Genomic DNA, 13876 nt, shown 5'->3' on the forward strand with positions numbered 1-13876 from the left:
GTTTTTCTGGACATGTATTCAAGCATGTATATGAGATATGAAAAAGTTTTTTAAAAAATGCCGTTAAAAAACTGAATATGCTCAATACTGATTCAGATAACATAGAAAATCTAGAAGAAACAAAACCAGGATTAAAGCTTTGTATGGTAGGCAGATAGAAATTCTATAGATACAAAATTGGATGATGAAAAAGGTTTCGGACATTCATCAATAACGTTAAAAATATAATATGATTTTAATATTTTATGATTATAATGTAATATTTTAGCATTATAATTTTTTATAAATTAAAAAGAAGAAGAAGAAGAAGAAGAAGACGAGGAGGATTGGAATCTGTCTTATTCTTTGTTTTTGTGAATTTTTTTTTTTTTTTTCAATTTTCTTACTTACTTTTCATCCACACACTTTCCTAGTCCATCAGATAATAAAACCCATGTGTCCTTCTTTTCAACAAAAAAGGGGAAGAAAAGGGAATTTCGGAGAAGCAGGAAAGTATATGTAAAAATAAGCACATAAAGCATGTAATAATTCTATCAAATTCTAGGGAATGCATAATATGGCATATTACAAGAACCAAATTAGCATGTTTTTATCAGCTCAGTGAATATAAGCTATATTTGAAATTACCAAAATAAGATATCAAAAAATATTTATGAAGTGCAAAAATCATGGAACATCCACCTGTATGTACTGAAGCACCGTTCTTTGGGCATATCTCAGAAGATCACTTTCTAATCTACACTTTGGACTAGAAATCACTATACATGTAAACCTTTCAACGTATGACACAAAAACCTTGAATGGGATCGGCAACCGCACCACCTTCTACCCTCTCGGTGGACTCTGACCTGCAAAACTGCCGGTGTTTCCCTTTGTCAAAAATTATACAAGTACAGGAAAAAAGACAGCACAGAAGAGAATCCCGTAACTATTATTAACAGGGTGCAGTGCAGCCCTCTAAAATGTCTACAAAATTCATAATCACAAATGTTCATATACTAAAAATAATAAAATATTCACAGAGGTGAAAATGGTGAGAACAGGAACATTGTTACCCTCTGAAGCATCATCTGGTTAAAGAGATTTATAAGTTCAAACAACTAACAAACAAAAAGTTTATGCACTTCATAAAAAACTACCTGAAATGTTGATCAAAATCTTCATTAGTGGAATTTTCTTGACATAGCAATTTGCTTTCTTGCATAGGATGACCATGTTGTTGGGTGTTACCTTGCTCAGACCCATGACTGGTGTCAGCATTATCCTCCACGTTTTGTCTATTATGGGAATCTGTCTCCATCTTTTTATCACAGCATGGAGGCTCGACATTAAGATCAGAGACCAAATCAAATCCTGATTGATCCCCAGTCCCATGAAAAGCCACAGTTACGGCTCCTTGATCAGGTTGCTCAGCAGTATCTTTTTTCTGCCTCTTCCATTTCTTAGTAGATGAAGTACCATCATCCTCAAAATCCTCTTCTTCTCTTTCTCTATGCAAATAAACCCACAATTTCCTCTCTCCATCAAACTGTACACAAGGATCACGTTCATAATGCAAACGGTCTAAGGCCCCACTAACAACCTGGTTAACTTGGGCATCAGAAACTTCTTCAACAATGTACTGAGAGTCTCTTATCAAAGTACAAACATCTGCACGGGTGCCGATACTTCCAGGCAATCTGGCAGCTGCATCTCTCACAATACAAAGAATTGTAACATGTGGTGGCCGGTCACGTTTCAGCATAAAATGATCTCGAGCCTTTGAAGTTGGTTTACCTCCACACCTTCGCAAGGGAGCAACTATAGATTTTTTGCCATCAGCAGCCGTGTAAGAGAAGGCCCTGTCAGGAATAGAATACCTAAGAAGCTCCTCCCTACGGAAATAAGCTCTCACTTCTTCAGAACTTGGACTAATGGTGCTAAGGCTCTTCTGAGCTCTTAGGTCTCTGAACCTTTCTTTCTCATCTAAATTGGCTTGCATCAATTCAAGCGGTGGTGCAGGAAGACTCCCTAATAGCTGGAGAGTCTCCTGACCATTTTTTAGCCAATTTGCAAATGAATCAACTAACTTGACAAGCATTTTCGGGGGCAGACCCCAGGCTTCGGGTGATGTTACCTCCTCAATAGTCTCATGATCATTTGAGCTATGCATAACAGGACCAACCCAAGACCAACCTTTTGTGGACTTCTCATAGGCAACAAGTGCCTTCCAGCCTTTCGCTCCCAAAGGTGCTGTTTTTGATGAGAAAATTTTCAGAACTCCCCGAACTAAATCTTGAAGCGGCTCTTGTGTCTCAAGGATACATGGATCCCCAGGATTCGCCGCCACCCGACTAACAATCTCATGAACAGTTAGAGAAAGCGCACTTGCTTGCACAGGATGGTCCAAATCATTGCTAACTGCATTTTCACAAGAAAGAACCCCATTCGCACCACCTTCCTGCTTTCCATTTTGCTCTTCTCTAGGCTTGCTAACCTCTAAGGAATCTTCTGGAAGTGGTGTAATCATTGCCAAGCGAACTGCAGAAAGAAGATGTATAATTGAGAACGAGAAACCAGCATGAACTGTGGGGGTGATCAAAGTAAATGGCTTTTTCTGTGGTTTGGTTTCTATCTCCACGTCTATGGTTCCTAATTCTGCACCATGTGGTTCAGAAGCTTCCATATCAGAAGTACCAATATCAGCCTCCAGTTTTCGTTTTCCCTTTTTCTTCAAGAAAAGGGAATCATCGATTTGCTGCTCAAGGTTAGACTGCAGGTTACCATCTTTGCCCCTTCTATCAACATGTGCCACATACTCCTTCCCCTTCCTCTTCTTTGTCCCTTTGTTGCACCCTCGTAATGAAGCTTCAGATTTTTCACAGCGATCATATGCTTCAATGCTCTGGCCTTTCTTCCTATTTCTACCCGGGTTATTTTCATCAGCTAACAAGAGTGTCACAGGTAAAGCATCCTCCTCATCAACAAGATAATCACGCAGATAATTTGTCTGAGACGTAGAATGATCATAGGCGAGTTCACCTTTCTGCCTTTTGTCAGTAGGGTAGACCCTAGATGAGGACTTGTGTAACCTGTTACCAGGTTCCCCTCGTAACTGGGCACTTTTACCCAACTTGTAAACTTGTTTCCTATCAACCTCGTCCATTACTCTAGAAGTAGAGTTAAGCAAGGGGCTTTTACTCATCTTGCCCTTCTGTTTTCCTTTAAAATAGTAGTTTTCTACTCCTGGCACATGCACATCTTCCCTAAAGCTCTTCTTGGAGAAGCGAGTGATTCCATCAACAGTCCATCCATCCTCCATAGAATTTTTCTTCAAAGATTTGGTCCTTTTAGAATCTACACCAGACTTCAATGAAGACAACTGAGAATCTTTTATGATACCAGTAGGGTATGCCAATTTGCTTCTCATTAGAGGATTGCTATCCTCGTCATTATCAAATTGCTCAGATGAGTCAGATTCTGTTTCTTCATTTCTAATAAATGCTCTATTGCCTTTGGAAACAGGGCCTCTCTTTTGCACATAGTTCCCTCTGATCTTCTCCTGCGAAGGTTTTATTCTACTGTCAGACTGCAAGAATCGATCATTCATCAGTGGTGAAGAAACTTTATAAGATTTAAAACTGACATCTGGAGAATCTCGTCCTGTTTTCCATTTCTTGCTCCTAACATTCCAATCATCAGATCTAACTGAAGAATCCACAGAGATATCTTCTCCATGGTTCTTATTTTGACAAAACATTTCAGCACATTCAGATAAGTCAACTCGACTCCCTTTCAATGGAAATGGAGGAGTTCGGCCCTTCGAAGATTTAATTTGTTTTCCAACAGCAAATTGCAGATGGTTTTCAGTATACTTGACCTTCTTGGGCAAATCATCAGATCTCCTGTTAGGTGGCTTTGAAGTATACATTTTTGCCTCTGACAATTTATTCATATTCCTGTTCCTACCATGGGCCTGCAAGTCATGCTTTGAAGACAAAGGCAAAGCCGCAGAACTATCACCAGCAAATTCTTCCAGTCTTTCATACTTTTTCCTTGCTCTCAATGAACCAGATTTTCCCATGATGCTATCACGCACAACATTTCGGTCTCTTTGAATACCTGCTCCAAACATTGGGTCTTCGGCATCATCATCTAACCTTATCCAATCCCTAGACCTGAGTACAGCCCCTGACTCATATTTCTGTCGAGGAAGAGTTCCTGGAAAACCATATGGCTCAGAGTTCATATTCAAACTAGGGCAAAAGCAGGTCCCATAATCTTTTGTAAAAGGAAAATTTGACCCACCTGTCTTAAGCATACCTTTTGGATTCTGCTTCCCATATTTTGCTGGTTCCAAAGCCATCAGCTGTCCTCGGGAAATGAATTCTAAATTCGGTTCAACCCCATAGCCCGAGTAGTGTGCCTTTTTCTGTGAAGCTTTCCTGTCCTTCACCTTTTTGCTCCACAATCCATCATCCAAATCCTCTCTTTTGGAGGATTCAGAATCCTCATCTTCTAATTTTTCATACACCAAACTCTTCTGACTTCTCATAATGTTCAAAACACGAAGCCGCTCCTCGATACCGTATCCCCTACACTTAAGCCAAGCATCCCTTATTTGACAAAGATTGGCAACCATATTATTCTGATGCTTCCTCAAATGATGGTAATGCTGTCGCTTCTGAAAGAAATTCAAACCCTCCCGATAAAGTGCGACCCTTGGCTCACATAAGCCTCCTTTCAACATATTAAACAACTTCTTTATAGGACTCCCAAAATGAAAATTATCACCCTTAAGAAGGTCATTCAAAGTCCGCATAAATGTATCCTGATCCATATCGGGCAAAAATTTAGTAAGGCTAAACCGCTCCTCATCACTTAAACACTCATTCCACACATCAAGAGACAAAATATCTTCCAATCCAGGAAGATCGTACAACTCCAAAGGAACAGAACAAGTCAAGTTCCCAACTTGGCAGAATTCAGCCCCCGTTTCTCCTAATTCCAATAAATCAAAGTCATCCGAACCTGCTCCTGAATCAGCATCATCAAATTCATCATCATCATCATCATCGCCATCACAATCAACAGCTGAGCTTTGACGTTGAAGCTCATCCTCATCACTCGACACAGTCGTCTCTCTACTACCATACGAGAACTCCGAATCAAACCGTGAAACTTTGAAGTTATTCTTCTCAATCGCCATCATAACATAAACCACCAAACGAACGAAAATTGTAATCCTCAATTCTACAAAACTTTAATTGAAATTTTTATTTTCCGCATTACGGAATAGAGCGCCAATTCATCGAAACCCTAACAGAAACAAATAAATAAAAGAAATTCACAAATATTGAAACTAAAAAACAGAATTGAAAACGAATACAATAAATAAGAATGAAACTAAATTGAAGAAGAAAAAAAACCTCGGTAGGAAGAATATCTGCTGCAAAAATTGAGAGAGTCAAGGAATTGGAGATTTGAAGGTTTGTTCTTTTATAATTTGAGAAAAATAAGGATGGGGGAAAACAGAGAATTTGGTCAAATCTGAGAAACCCTAAAGGGGGGTAAATAAAAATAGAAAGAGATGGGGCAAGGGAAGGGAGGATGAAGAAGACGGTGGTGACGTGGAAGGATGGGAGACGTCGGATGGGGATTAGAGAGGAAATGACGAAAAAGGGCAGAAGGGGCGGGGAGGTAGAGGAAGAAAGAAAGAAAGAAAGTGAGTGGAAAGGAAAGGAAAGAGGGTGTGACTCGACTGTAATCATCAACTCAGTGAGTTGAGATGAGTTCGTGCCAAAGGAAGACAGAAGATAGTGCCCCATGATTTAGGAGGTTTCCGGCCGTTGGATCTGCCCCTCCCCCCCACCCCCGCGCCCTCTTCATCTTTTTGCGCTACTATCCTCTTCGACGTCGTATTAATGCTTCTAATCCAATAAAAGTAATTGAGTAATTTTATTAGGAAAATACTGAATGAGTAATAGATTGAAAAATCAAGCAATAATAATTATTAATATCACCATTGTTGGAACAGAAAAATAATCAGTTAATATCCATTAAATAATAGTAGGTGGCTTTTTCTTTATGTTACTGAATATTGAAAAATATACTTTCAATCAAAAAATGAGGTTAAAAATTCTCATAATTACAAATGCAGCTTTAAATGTTAAACGACACTGCTGTTGAAACTTGAAATTTATAAATCTTGGCGTGAGATTTTAATGCATTGTAGGCGAGGGGTTGCTTTTTTCTTCTTTTCTTTCATGAATGCATGCAGTGTTGCTTGCTTGCTTGCCTCTTATATAGTAATAAAATTATATCGGCTGAAGTTATTTCCTGTTGTCCCTAAAAGTGGAAATATTCCATTAACTGTTTTGCTCTTTTCAAGCTTTATTGAATTGCCTCCATTTCTCTCTCTCTTCTTTTTCTTACGTCCAAATGACTAGTTATTCTTTTACGTGTTTTGGATAATAATAATATATATCTTTTCTGATTAAAATATATATTATATCTTTTAGGTTTAACATGAATTATATTTGTAAAAGTATAAAAACATTTTTTCTTATCAAACTCAGTTAAACTTAATAGGTTGAATTATTATTTTACCTGATCTTAACGTATACAATATATAGCCTATTTTGGTCTGGATACATATATAGTTTATTAAAGCTGTAAAATAATGTAGATTGTTTCAACTCCAAAAATATAATAATAATAATAATAATAATAATAATAATGTAGATTGAATGCTCAGAACAAGTGAAGAAGAAAATTTTCTGTGTTTGAAAAGTTCAAAAAAAGAAAGAGTTTTAAAATTAAATATTCACTGTATTGACTTGTCTGAAAGATCCAAGTCCACATTTTAAAAAAAGCTGCTTTCCATGTGATTAGATGTCCATCAAGCACTGATATTGTGCTTTCATCTCATGCATGCCAGTTTTAAGATCTACATTAGATAAGGTGAAAGAGAATGAGAGAAACAAACACCTTTTTCTAGAATTGTGATAATGATTTGGAATTGGAACTGGAAAATGGGCAAAATACTCACTGCTGATTATTATCAATAAGTAATAGAACTAGTATTATATAGCAGTAAGAAAGGAGCAGTACTAGATGTAACATTACTCCCCAGACAATTCAGATCCTTTTCGTGCTAAGAGCCTAAAATTACATTACAACACATGCAAAGAAACCCAATAAAACTAAAACTAAAACTAACAAAATTAGACCCAAATTTCTTTTTTTTCTTTTTTTTTAGAAAAAGCTAAATCCTAGTTACAAGTTGCAACCAAGGTAGCAGAGGGTTTTTATTTATTTATTTATTTTCGGGAGGGTGGGGTTAAGGGAGGCTTACGGGTACTTTAGCTGGAGTGATGTTACAAGAAACTGAAGAAAGAGAATTGGAAGAGTTGCTGTTGTTGTTGTTGATGTTGTTGCACTCCTCCTTGAGATTTGAAGCAGTGACTGGGAAAAGTTCAAGGGTTTTAAGGGGCGGCCTGGAGATCATGGAGTAGCATGGTAATGACGATAAAGGTAGTCCCACATCAACCATCATCAACCAATCGCTGCCATACATTCTCATTATGGCCTTGTTCTTGTCCACGTTTTCTGGGATATCAATATTCCACGTATAGTTCGTCACTTGCTTTCCTCCTTCATCATGAATCCCTGCCTGCAACAAAAATAAAAGCTGAAAACTCAGCCGTTTTGGCCATACCAAATATTAATAAGCACCGGAGAAGAGAGTCAAGAAACAAAGGGGACCAGACCAGTTATATTTATTGAAATAAGAGTTCATTTTAAAATATATATATACATAAATTGGTCATTCAAAACAAGTACATGCGTGTATATATATATAATATAGAACCTCGTGTGGAGATATATCTGAACTTTGGATATTAATATTTCTGCCTGTTAAATGAACCCTAAGTTTAATCTTTTAAAGTTTAATTGCAAGATCTTTCTTCAGTTACTAATTTCATATCTTCCTGCATGAAACAGTATAGTTCTCATTAGTTTCATTTTATAGTAGTAAAATACATTTTAAAAACTTAGTATTGTCGGAGATTCGCTTATCGTATAAAATGAAAGGACGACCAAACTAATAAGACAATATTCTTCATGGACAATTCTGAAGATGAAAAGCAGCTATATACGACAGTTAACTATTCCAAAATTTGAAAGATGGTTTTCATAGGAAAAATGTACTATTGCTTTGTTCGATCTCCTAATTTAACCAATATTGGAAACAAAATAAAATATTAAAATAAATATTCTATTTTTTCATGTTATTCTCCTTTTTTACCTGAAGAAAAGATTGGCGGAGGCAGGGTTATAACAAGAAAGATGTTGAAAAGCAGGAGAGGCGGGAGAGTCTAAGTAGTGAAGAAAATGGGGGTTATGTTGAAGTTGATGATAAAGCTGCTGTTGTTGTTGAAGTTGCTTGGTAAGTTTCTTTCGAAGCCTCAGTCTTTCTCTTGCCTTATGGTTTTGAAACCAATAAAAAACATTCTTGCCTTCAATCTTGCCATACAAAGAGAGCTGAGAAGTGATTTGTTGGATTTGGTTGGCATTTGGGGTTCTAATCCCACTCCTATACATCTCTTCTAACATCATAAGTTGTTGGGTTGTTGGACACCACCTAGAAGATCCTGCTGGAGCCATTATAGAGAGACAAAACAAGAACCTATCCTCCCAAATCTGTCTTTTCTTTTCCCCTCTATTAGAGAGTTTTGTGGTTTGAGAAAAAGGGTTCTCAAAAAACATGTATAAATAGACAAAGATGCAAAGAGAAGGGAGTGACAAGCAGTGCACACACAATATTAGAGAATTAAAGTAAGACAGACAGTAAGGATCCATGGAGAGAGAGGGAGAGAAGGAGACAGGAAAAGAAAGAGCGGTTAATAGAGTGGCAAAAGTACAAGCGCAGGATGTCATGCTGATGTTTCCCTGCTAGGGGCATTCAAGTGTTGGTTGGTTTTCAATATAATGCACAGCTGAGCTTAAACACTAAGAAAATCTTAAAATAGTGTAATTAAATGCAGAATTTATAAATAAATTTTGATAAATTTATTTAAACATTAATTATAATATTTTATGGTTTTTTAATTATTAATGATGCATTATATTAACTCTAAATCAAATATTATTTTAACTAAATTAGATCACGAATGTATCATCGTATTTATTGTTATGGTCAAAATAATAAACAAAACAAAAACCATAAAATAGCATTTACAATGCGAGAGAAACTTCAATGATTATGCCGATATACTATTATTCATAATGATGAAGTAGGCACACCTTAGCGTTGCAAAACTTTTAATGATTTTGGTCGGAGACAACACAATACCATCAAATAAACTTCAATATAGATCCACTGAATTAAGCAACTGCCTTTGCTTACATGAGCTACTTCGACCCACCATAATTGCAGCCTGCAAGTGCTGCGGCTATTGCCTACATATTTTGTAGCATTCTTTTCTTTATAATAACCCATTCTAAAATTTTCGAATTCAAGTTTAATATTATAATTATGAAATTCGTTTCAATGGCCATAGTTGATATTGTTGGAAGAAAAGTTGTTCACACGTGCAAAAAGTTGCTAAATTTAGAGGTTTTGATAGAGGAAACTGGGTAGAATTTTTGCAAAGTAAGTACCACGTAGATTTATTGGTTTTCTTTTCTTATCTCAGTGATGAGAGGATATTTATAGGGAAGAGAAATTGGGCGTGGGTTTTGTCTGAAAGATCCAAGTCCACATTTTAAAAAAGCTGCTTTCCATGTGATTAGATGTCCATCAAGCACTGATATTGTGCTTTCATCTCATGCATGCCAGTTTTAAGATCTACATTAGATAAGGTGAAAGAGAATGAGAGAAACAAACACCTTTTTCTAGAATTGTGATAATGATTTGGAATTGGAACTGGAAAATGGGCAAAATACTCACTGCTGATTATTATCAATAAGTAATAGAACTAGTATTATATAGCAGTAAGAAAGGAGCAGTACTAGATGTAACATTACTCCCCAGACAATTCAGATCCTTTTCGTGCTAAGAGCCTAAAAATTACATTACAACACATGCAAAGAAACCCAATAAAACTAAAACTAAAACTAACAAAATTAGACCCAAATTTCTTTTTTTTCTTTTTTTTTAGAAAAAGCTAAATCCTAGTTACAAGTTGCAACCAAGGTAGCAGAGGGTTTTTATTTATTTATTTATTTTCGGGAGGGTGGGGTTAAGGGAGGCTTACGGGTACTTTAGCTGGAGTGATGTTACAAGAAACTGAAGAAAGAGAATTGGAAGAGTTGCTGTTGTTGTTGTTGATGTTGTTGCACCTCCTTGAGATTTGAAGCAGTGACTGGGAAAAGTTCAAGGGTTTTAAGGGCGGCCTGGAGATCATGGAGTAGCATGGTAATGACGATAAAGGTAGTCCCACATCAACCATCATCAACCAATCGCTGCCATACATTCTCATTATGGCCTTGTTCTTGTCCACGTTTTCTGGGATATCAATATTCCACGTATAGTTCGTCACTTGCTTTCCTCCTTCATCATGAATCCCTGCCTGCAACAAAAATAAAAGCTGAAAACTCAGCCGTTTTGGCCATACCAAATATTAATAAGCACCGGAGAAGAGAGTCAAGAAACAAAGGGGACCAGACCAGTTATATTTATTGAAATAAGAGTTCATTTTAAAATATATATATACATAAATTGGTCATTCAAAACAAGTACATGCGTGTATATATATATAATATAGAACCTCGTGTGGAGATATATCTGAACTTTGGATATTAATATTTCTGCCTGTTAAATGAACCCTAAGTTTAATCTTTTAAAGTTTAATTGCAAGATCTTTCTTCAGTTACTAATTTCATATCTTCCTGCATGAAACAGTATAGTTCTCATTAGTTTCATTTTATAGTAGTAAAATACATTTTAAAAACTTAGTATTGTCGGAGATTCGCTTATCGTATAAAATGAAAGGACGACCAAACTAATAAGACAATATTCTTCATGGACAATTCTGAAGATGAAAAGCAGCTATATACGACAGTTAACTATTCCAAAAATTTGAAAGATGGTTTTCATAGGAAAAAATGTACTATTGCTTTGTTCGATCTCCTAATTTAACCAATATTGGAAACAAAATAAAATATTAAAATAAATATTCTATTTTTTTCATGTTATTCTCCTTTTTTTTTACCTGAAGAAAAAGATTGGCGGAGGCAGGGTTATAACAAGAAAGATGTTGAAAAGCAGGAGAGGCGGGAGAGTCTAAGTAGTGAAGAAAATGGGGGTTATGTTGAAGTTGATGATAAAGCTGCTGTTGTTGTTGAAGTTGCTTGGTAAGTTTCTTTCGAAGCCTCAGTCTTTCTCTTGCCTTATGGTTTTGAAACCAATAAAAAACATTCTTGCCTTCAATCTTGCCATACAAAGAGAGCTGAGAAGTGATTTGTTGGATTTGGTTGGCATTTGGGGTTCTAATCCCACTCCTATACATCTCTTCTAACATCATAAGTTGTTGGGTTGTTGGACACCACCTAGAAGATCCTGCTGGAGCCATTATAGAGACAAAACAAGAACCTATCCTCCCAAATCTGTCTTTTCTTTTCCCCTCTATTAGAGAGTTTTGTGGTTTGAGAAAAAGGGTTCTCAAAAAACATGTATAAATAGACAAAGATGCAAAGAGAAGGGAGTGACAAGCAGTGCACACACAATATTAGAGAATTAAAGTAAGACAGACAGTAAGGATCCATGGAGAGAGAGGGAGAGAAGGAGACAGGAAAAGAAAGAGCGGTTAATAGAGTGGCAAAAGTACAAGCGCAGGATGTCATGCTGATGTTTCCCTGCTAGGGGCATTCAAGTGTTGGTTGGTTTTCAATATAATGCACAGCTGAGCTTAAACACTAAGAAAATCTTAAAAATAGTGTAATTAAATGCAGAATTTATAAATAAATTTTGATAAATTTATTTAAACATTAATTATAATATTTTATGGTTTTTTTAATTATTAATGATGCATTATATTAACTCTAAATCAAATATTATTTTTAACTAAATTAGATCACGAATGTATCATCGTATTTATTGTTATGGTCAAAATAATAAACAAAAACAAAAAACCATAAAATAGCATTTACAATGCGAGAGAAACTTCAATGATTATGCCGATATACTATTATTCATAATGATGAAGTAGGCACACCTTAGCGTTGCAAAACTTTTAATGATTTTGGTCGGAGACAACACAATACCATCAAATAAACTTCAATATAGATCCACTGAATTAAGCAACTGCCTTTGCTTACATGAGCTACTTCGACCCACCATAATTGCAGCCTGCAAGTGCTGCGGCTATTGCCTACATATTTTGTAGCATTCTTTTCTTTATAATAACCCATTCTAAAATTTTCGAATTCAAGTTTAATATTATAATTATGAAATTCGTTTCAATGGCCATAGTTGATATTGTTGGAAGAAAAGTTGTTCACACGTGCAAAAAGTTGCTAAATTTAGAGGTTTTGATAGAGGAAACTGGGTAGAATTTTTGCAAAGTAAGTACCACGTAGATTTATTGGTTTTTCTTTTTCTTATCTCAGTGATGAGAGGATATTTATAGGGGAAGAGAAATTGGGCGTGGGTTTTGTACCTAATGCGTAGGTGTCATAATAGGATGACAGCTATTAAAATCAACGTGAAAGGATTGGATGAGGTATTTTTATAATTGTGATGAATAGATAAATGTTATAAGAGATTATTCATATTATTCTCTAAATTGTAGGTCTACTAGCTTAGATGAAACTATGAATGAAATTATGATGAGGTTGTGCATCAACCAACTATTCTAGCAAAGAGGTCTAAGAAAGTAACAGAACTTAAATCTCTGATATAAAAGGTTCATCTAAGCTACGACATTGAAATAGGTATAGATATAAATATTGATAGACATTACTTAGTATATAAAGAAAGCAAAAAAAAAGACCAAAATTGATTTTATTTTCTAACAATTTTAAAAACTTTCTCAAGGCACTGATGCATCTAAAAATATTAAACCATGTTGACAGATATATATATATATATATATATATATAAAAGCCCTTTGGCCTTTTCCCAACCGTCCATTCTAGTAATAATAAAACAAAAATAAATTCTAGCATTGAAATACATATATAAAGTATACTAGGAGTAGCAACTTATACACGGCTGCAATGAATATAGTGTTCACTTTGATTAATTATGTCCATAGAGCTTCCTTCGTACCTAGATTAGGGACATCATAGTTAATACACGTACTCTTTGATTTATTTATATTTATTCTTCTATTTCAATATGTGGGCTATCCATATAAAAACATGTCTTACAAGTAGGGTATCCCTTATTAAAATTGACGTCATCAGAATTTTAAACAATATTATACTGTACATTTAGCAGAAAAAACACAAAAAGATATAGTATATTTGAATTGCTTGATTATGGCCCACATATTAGTGAAAATTATTAGGTAAAAAATTATATAAAAATCAAATGAGAATTTAATTAATGATAATAATATTTTATTACAAAAGGATCATAGTTTCATCGTTTGTAATTCTCCCAAATCTGTTAGATATGGTTTAGCAATAGCATTTTGAGGCAGACTGTCAATTTTTCCACCCCTCTCACCTCACTGGAATTTAATTTACTCCATTATTAAAACATGGAGAACTAAGGTATCTAATATGTCTAAATCAGACTGCTCCAAGAAAATATATGTCTGAATCAGCAGCAACAATTAGAAATAAAGGAAAAGCCTCTTCAAGTTTTCGCCTATCTTATCATCATCATCATCATCATTTTTCTCTTGATCGACTACTAGGGTGACATAAAAACCTTTTTTTGTCA

At 35.4% G+C, this 13876-nt stretch overlaps 2 protein-coding genes and 1 pseudogene across 4 annotated transcripts; all 3 read right to left on the reverse strand.

Moving 5' to 3' along the window:
• Positions 1–520: 520 nt before the first annotated feature.
• Positions 521–5837, reverse strand: LOC105767835 (uncharacterized). Of its 3 annotated transcripts, none has more exons than XM_012587407.2 (4): positions 5409–5837; positions 4303–5298; positions 1140–4200; positions 521–856 (listed from the first exon to the last, which is right to left on the reverse strand). In XM_012587407.2, the coding sequence occupies exons 2-4, from the start codon at positions 5189–5191 to the stop codon at positions 826–828; spliced, it is 3981 nt and encodes a 1326-aa protein (XP_012442861.1). In that variant the 5' UTR covers positions 5192–5298; positions 5409–5837; the 3' UTR covers positions 521–825. The 3 variants fall into 3 exon arrangements, with proteins under 3 accessions (XP_012442861.1, XP_012442859.1, XP_052487467.1); XM_012587405.2 differs by having other exon boundaries at positions 4288–5298; XM_052631507.1 differs by having other exon boundaries at positions 1140–5298.
• A 1460-nt stretch (positions 5838–7297) lies between these two features.
• On the reverse strand, positions 7298–8708 carry LOC128041346 (WUSCHEL-related homeobox 3-like; annotated as a pseudogene).
• A 1218-nt stretch (positions 8709–9926) lies between these two features.
• LOC105767580 (WUSCHEL-related homeobox 3) lies at positions 9927–11614 on the reverse strand. Its single transcript, XM_012587147.2, is given in 4 exon segments — positions 9927–10326; positions 10328–10373; positions 10376–10556; positions 11199–11614. Coding segments are annotated over 4 exon segments (711 nt in total). The 5' UTR covers positions 11559–11614; the 3' UTR covers positions 9927–10202.
• Between the last annotated feature and the right edge of the window lie 2262 nt (positions 11615–13876).

The sequence above is a fragment of the Gossypium raimondii genome, chromosome 5, assembly GCF_025698545.1.
Source record: "Gossypium raimondii isolate GPD5lz chromosome 5, ASM2569854v1, whole genome shotgun sequence".
Classification (NCBI taxonomy): domain Eukaryota; kingdom Viridiplantae; phylum Streptophyta; class Magnoliopsida; order Malvales; family Malvaceae; genus Gossypium; species Gossypium raimondii.

Excerpts from the sequence above, each read along its gene's own strand:
- LOC105767835 (XM_052631507.1), bottom strand. The coding sequence starts at position 5,191 with ATGATGGCGATTGAGAAGAATAACTTCAAAGTTTCACGGTTTGATTCG. Across the intron at positions 857-1,139 it reads GATTTTGATCAACATTTCAG|TTTTGCAGGTCAGAGTCCAC; the intron begins GTAGTTTTTTAT and ends AAACACCGGCAG.